The sequence below is a fragment of the Leptopilina heterotoma genome, unplaced genomic scaffold (genome assembly GCF_015476425.1).
Source record: "Leptopilina heterotoma isolate Lh14 unplaced genomic scaffold, ASM1547642v1 Lhet_213, whole genome shotgun sequence".
NCBI lineage: Eukaryota > Metazoa > Arthropoda > Insecta > Hymenoptera > Figitidae > Leptopilina > Leptopilina heterotoma.
Window position 1 is genome coordinate 395223 of NW_025110931.1, and position 7330 is coordinate 402552.

Sequence of the window (7330 nt, forward strand, 5' to 3'; positions counted from 1 at the left end):
AAGCAGACCGACTTCGAGCAGGACATCATCCAGGTAGATACAATGCACCAACTGCATCTGAAGTCGCTGTAATCATGGTTGGTGAACCAAGTAAATCAAAGGACATTGTCATACAAAAAAGAACAGGCCAACTGATTAGAATATCTGAGACTAATCGCGCTTATGATACACTCCAATATCCACTTATTTTTTGTCGTGGAGAAGATGGTTATCATTTTCAGTATAAGCATAGAGATCCTACATCAGGAGAATTTGTAAATAAAAAAACTTCTGCTTTGGAATTTTATGCTTATCGTTTTATGATCCGGGTAAACGATCCTAACCACTTACATAAATATCGGCAATTATTTAATCAGTTTGCAGTAGATATTTATGCGAGAATTGAGAGTGAAAGACTGGTCTATTATCGAACACACCAAACCGAACTTAGAGCAGAAAAGTATATTCATCTCCAAGATGCCATCAACAGAGATGAGAATGTACAAAATTTAGGGCAGAAGGTAATTCTACCTTCATCCTTTACTGGCGGTCCTAGATACATGCATTCACGTACTCAAGATGCATTCTGCTACGTTCGGAAATTTGGGCGTCCTGATCTCTTTATCACTATCACAACTAATCCGCGATGGTCAGAAATTAACGTTTTATTGTTCGAAGGTCAATCCGCGCAAGATCTCCATGACATTGTTTCGCGAGTATTTCACTTAAAATTAAAATGTTTGATGTCGCTTTTGCGAAATGGACAAATTTTCGGTAGTGTGCGTTGTTTTATTTATTCCGTTGAATGGCAGAAGCGTGGTCTGCCTCTTGCCCATATATTACTCTGGTTAAAAGAATCTCTACGCCCAAATTGTGTTGATGAGATCATATGTGCAGAACTGCCAAATCCTGCAGATGATAAACAATTATTTGACATTGCAAAAAGCCATATGGTACATGGACCATGTGGATCTTTTAACACTTGCCATGGATGTATGAAGGAGGGTCAATGTACTAAAAGATTTCCAAAGCAATTTATGACGTCGGTGAAGTTTGCAACGTTAATGATCAACGATTGAAAGGAAAAAATTATTTTTTTACTAAAATGAATAAAATTTTTTGTTTACAAATATTTCTTTTTGTAAATTATTATTCAAAAAACTAACCAAAATATTTTCTATAGAAAAATGAATTAAAATTTGTTTAAAAAAATATTATTTGTTTTAAATCGTTGATTAAAAACGTTGTATACTTCACCAACGTAATTTATGCGAGAAACAATAACTGGAGAAGATGGTTATCCTACGTATAGAAGGAGATCTCCCGAGCAAGGAGGTTTCACAGCAGAATTGAGAGTAAGACGAGAGATTATCACGGTAGATAATAGATGGATTGTACCATATTCTCCGGTTTTATTACGTACATTCGAAACTCATATCAATGTCGAATTTTGTGGTAGTATGAAATCTATCAAATACGTTTGCAAATACGTAAACAAGGGTAGCGATCAAGCTTCATTCCATGTAGCAAACGGAAATGATGAAATTAGTATGTACCAAACTGGCCGTTACATTTCTACTTCAGAGGCATTTTGGCGCATTTTTGAATTCCAAATACACGAGAGATACCCTCCGGTAATTCAACTAGATGTTCATCTCGAGAATGGACAAAGAGTTTATTTTAGGCCTGAAAATGTTCAAGATCGTGTAGAAAATCCGTCTAATACAACATTGATGGCTTTCTTTAAACTCTGTCAATCAGACAATTTTGCCAAATTGTTATTGTATTGTGAAGTACCCTCATACTACACATTCAATAAACAAAAAGGTCAATTCTCGAGAAGGAAACGAGGTAAACCGGTACAAGGTCATCCAGGTATTTTCAAAGATCCAGCCATTGGTAGGGTATATACTATTCACCCACACAATCTGATCTGATTCTTTCGAAAATCCGTAGCGAAGGGAAAATTGCATTAGCTGTAGCTTCCTCAGGAATTGCTGCTACCCTTTTACCAGGTGGCAGGACTGCACACTCAATGTTCAAAATTCCAATTAATATTGATCAAATGGAAATTCCGTTGTGTTCTATAACAAAAAATTGCAATATGGCTAAGGTGCTGAGAGAATGTGTTTTGATAGTATGGGATGAATGTACAATGGCAAATAAAAGAGGAATTGAAGCTTTAGACCGCACTCTGCAAGATGTCCGGAATTGTAACTTAACTATGGGTGGCGTTAATTTATTATTTTCAGGAGATTTTCGACAAATTTTACCAGTGGTTGTCAGAGGAACAAGGGCTGATGAAGTCAATTCATGTATTAAAAAATCTTTTCTATGGCCAAAAATAATACGCTTTTCTCTTTTGCAAAATATGAGAGTTCATTTAGGAGGTGAGCAGGGAGCTCAAGAATTCTCCAATCTTCTCATTGCAATTGGAAATGGTACTTTAGAAGAGATCGATGGCTCAATTACAATTCCAACATCTTTAGCCACAGTTGTAACCTCTCAAGAAGAACTAATAGAGCACGTTTTTCCCGGAATTGAAAACCTACTAACAATTCAAAGCTCTTGGTTATGTGAACGTGCCATTTTAACACCAACTAAGGAACAAGCAAAACAGCTTAACCAAAAAATACTTTCTTTATTCGAAGCAGAAGAAAGAACGTATTTTTCCGTAAATAGTTGTATTAATGACGATGACAGTGTTCATTATCCTATAGAGTTTTTGGATTCTGTTACAGCTCCGGGATTACCAGCTCATGAAATAAAAGTAAAAGTCGGAGCTCCTATTATGCTTTTGAGAAATATAAATCCTCCAAAATTATGCAATGGTACACGTCTGAGAGTGCGAACGCTTCACAGGTTCATCATAGAAGCGGATATTCTTGCAGGATGTGCTGCTGAAGAGTCCGTTTTTATACCGCGTATTCCACTAATTCCATCAAATTATCCGTTTCAGTTTAAAAGACTACAATTTCCCATTAGTCTGTGTTTTGCAATGACGGTAAATAAATCCCAGGGTAAAACGCTATCCACGGTAGGATTGGATTTAGAAGAGTCGGGATGCTTCTCACATGGACAATTTTATGTAGGATGTTCAAGAGTAAGATCACCTTCAGGCCATTTCATTCATTCAACGGCGGGAAGGATAAAAAATGTTGTTTACCCTGAAGTATTGACATGAAGTTGTAATATTTTTTCATTCTAAAAGACATAAATGTAAATGTAATATTACTTGCTATTTAGAATTAACTTATTTTTATGGAATTAAATTTTTTTTATTTTTTTTAGATGCACGACTGGTTACCTCCACGCGGTGCATTTTGGAAACAATATCATTTAAATAAAGCTTGATAACAGATTTTATCTAAATGAAATTGGCTAAAAACCAGTCGTTTTTAATTTATGCAAGTAAAAAATTTCGTGTATGTATGTAGGTCAAAAAATTAAAATTTTATAATTTATGTAAAATGAATGCAAAACAATATGGAACTGATTTTTCAGGATCAATAACATTTATTTTAGCAAACAATTAAAAAAATTTTTTTAGTATTAAAAGTATAAAAAAAATTAAAAATCAAATTATTAACACAAAATCGAAACAATCGAATACGAGTACAACTTCATGTAATTTGACTGTCATAACAAATTTGTCAGACTAGAGACTTGCAAACGTAATTTAAAAATATTAAAAAATTTGTATTATTTTTTAATTAAATATTAGATAAATTAAATAGTGACTCAAATATAAATTTTTTAAATAATTATTTTTAATATTTAAGCAAAACAACCAAGAGAAAATGGGATCAATTGAGATTTTCGGTAATAAAAGTTTTATAATATTATATACAATTCAAATATAGTATATTAACTTTTTAAATATTAATATTAAGTTATTAAATATAAATTTAATAATAGATGAATTAACTGATGAACAATTCATGGAGGCATACGATTTAGGATTGAATTACGACGAGATACCACGTGGAAAACACAAGATTGAGTGTGAGACTGACGAAGCATCAAAATTCAGGGTAATTATTCAGAAACGGGTTGAAAAAAAGTCAAGAAGGAGGGAATTAAGAAAAAAGCCAATGGTAAATCAATAAAAAGTCCTTGCATTTTTGATTTTTAAATTTTCCAGTATAAAAATCAATTTAATGTTTATTTATATTTGTTTCTTAGTAAATATTTTTTAAATTTATTTATATAATATCTTAGTTAGAGAAAAATTTAATCTAAATTTCTTACAGTATGAGATGCGTTTTTAGTACATTTACAAATTATTCTCAAAAACAATTCATTAACAATAAAATTAAAATTATTTACTTGAAATTTAATTTTTAAAAAAGTTTTTTAGTTTCACTAAGGTCTTGAAGAATAATTTAAAGATTTGCCAAAAACACCCAATATTGGTTACCTCCACGTGGTGCATCTCGGAAACAATATCATTGAAATGCTTTTGCTTTAAGCATTTAAAAAAAAATTTAAATTATCTCTCTAATTTCTTTAAAGAACTTGAAAAAATTTATTTTCAATGAAATTGGCTAAATACCAATAATAATTCTGGTAATGTTTAGTTTATTTGTAAATCCTCGATTTAACGCTCTCTTAGTAGACACTCTGTTAAATGAATTAGTAGAAACTAAAACCCGTCGAAGACGGGTACGACAGCTAGTTTTATAATATTAAACAACTTTTAAGTTAAGTTAAATTAACAAATGAATAGCTCGCTTGTTTATAGTAGAAAAAAAATTTCTTTTCTAATGACTTCAGTTTAATTCACTATTATAAACAACTGTACATAAATATGACAATTTTTTTCTAATCGTTTTAAAATTATGTTACCAATAAGGGAAGCATCAATCTTCCACAAATCCCATTTGACATAATAACAAGTAACCGAAATTCACTTCGCCGAATTACCAGTTGCCATAAGCTATATTTATTAGAATTATTATTTAATCTAATTTTCATTTTCCCAATGATCCATTAGCTTTAATTTTTATTTTACATATATATTATTTAATAAAGATTTCGTTAGCCCGAAGAAACATTTGACATTATTTTTATTTGTCTAATTAATTGTTTGGACTAATTTTCGATTTTCCGATATTTCATCTGTTATAATTCCTATTTTTCTAAATCATTAATTAAAATTTGTTTTTTTATTCACAAAGTTTTTAACCTAAATATCAATTGCTCTAATTTTAAATTGTTATATTAATTGTTTAACATAAATATATTTCTACCTTATCTTTATGTGACATATTGTTCTTTTATTCGAATTGTCAAATCATCGAATGCTTAGAACATCGAATTGTCAGTTCGTCGAATGCTCAAAACGTCGAAATGTCTATTTTAAAAAGATTTGATTAAATTTATTCTGAAATGTGAGGAATACACTCGGGGTAAAGTCGCTCACGTGAAGTCGGGGTAACGCCGCTCACTTAGTTTTAAATTTAAAATTTAGAATAAAATAATTTCACGTATTATATTTCAACAATAACACAATTTATGACTTATTAAAACCAAAATTGTAACTACATTTCACTTTCTTTTAATAAAATATAACACTATTTAAATCCATAGCTGTAATTAATAAAATTTATGTTCATTATTTATTAAACCAATTTGTTGTTTATAGAATTGTTTATATAACTCATAAATTATCAATAATAAATCATACTTAAGACGGGAATAAGACGAACTTTAATATTTAAAAAATAAAACTGTTCCGTCTTGAAAAGATAAAGTGAGCGGGTTTACCCTGGAAAATTGTGATTTCGAAATTTGGTATATGTTTATTAAAAAGTTTCTCTAAGTAAAACTAAAAAAGATAAATCAAAAACTCTTTTTTATTTTTTTAGTAGAAATCATAAGCTTTCAAATGATATAAATTAACTTGGATTTAGAGAATAATTTCCTAGATTTTAGCCGATCTGAAAAAAAGTGAGCGGGTTTACCCCAGTCTCCCCTACTTAAATCAAACAAATTTTTCGAATTTTTGGCAATTCGATGTTTTGACGATTCGACAAATAGACATTTCGACGTTTTGAGCATTCGACGAACTGACAATTCGATGTTCTAAGCATTCGATGATTTGACAATTCGAATAAAAGAACAATATGTCACATAAAGATAAGGTAGAAATAGATTTATGTTAAACAATTAATATAACAATTTAAAATTAGGTGAAATAAAGTTTCTGCAAAACGAAAATTATGTTTAATAATCTTTCTGACAAATAAACATTCGGCTGAATGCTACTTCGAGGTAAATGAATTTCTGTTAAATAAAGATTAGAGCAAATAGGATATAGTTTATATGACAATTCTGTAAAAAGTAAATACTGGTAAATAATTATTCGATAAAATGATATTTATAACTCATTACATTTAGAGCAATTGATATTTAGGTTAAAAAACTTTTTAAATAAAAAAACAAATTTTAATTAATGATTTAGAAAAATAGGAATTATAACAGATGAAATATCGGAAAATCGAAAATTAGTCCAAACAATTAATTGGACAAATGAAAATAATGTCAAATGTTTCTTCGGGCTAACGAAATCTCTATTAAATAATATATCTGTTAAATAAAAATTAGAGCTAATGAATCATCGGGGAAATGAAAATTAGATTAAATAATAATTCTAATAAATATAGTTTATGGCAACTAGTGATTCGGCCAAGTGAATTTCGGTTACTTGTTATTATGTCAAATGGGATTTGTGGAAGATTGATGCGTCCCACCAATAATATTTTTTATAGATGTTATAGATGTTTTTCATAAGTTATAATATTATAATATTATAAACAATTTAAGTAAACAAATAAACAATTCATTTGTTAACTTAATTTTTTATAACATAAACAAATGATTACTTATGAAAAATATCTATAAACAAACTATATAATAACAACTATACTATAACAATCTATATAATTACAAGTTATAAAAAATATCTATAACAAATCGATGTTATATTGACTATAAACAAATATACAGTTTATTTGTGAACTTAATTTGTTTATAACTTTAATAAATAATATTTTTTAAACAATATTTATGCACAGTTGTTAACAATGACTTAATCTGAAGCCATTAGAAAAGAAAAAGTTTTGTTTCTACCATAAACATGCGAGCTATTCATTTTTTGTTAATTTAACTTAAATTAAAAGTTGTTTAATATTATAAAAAAAATGTTATTGTCTAAATATCGTTTTTTGATCTTTCATATGTTAATACTCATAAGATTTAAGCAGTGTCGAGAAAAAAAAATTTTTTTTCCCTAACATATGAGAAGACAAGCTATTAAAGTCATCATTATTTTGTTATTTGTATTAAA

General features: G+C 29.1%; 1 protein-coding gene across 1 annotated transcript; it reads left to right on the plus strand.

The window, feature by feature from the left end:
• Window positions 1–1247: 1247 nt before the first annotated feature.
• LOC122501745 (ATP-dependent DNA helicase pif1-like) lies at window positions 1248–3333 on the plus strand. The gene is made up of 3 exons (XM_043611458.1): window positions 1248–1854; window positions 1956–3082; window positions 3271–3333. The coding sequence occupies exons 1-3, from the start codon at window positions 1248–1250 to the stop codon at window positions 3331–3333; spliced, it is 1797 nt and encodes a 598-aa protein (XP_043467393.1).
• Window positions 3334–7330: the final 3997 nt, after the last annotated feature.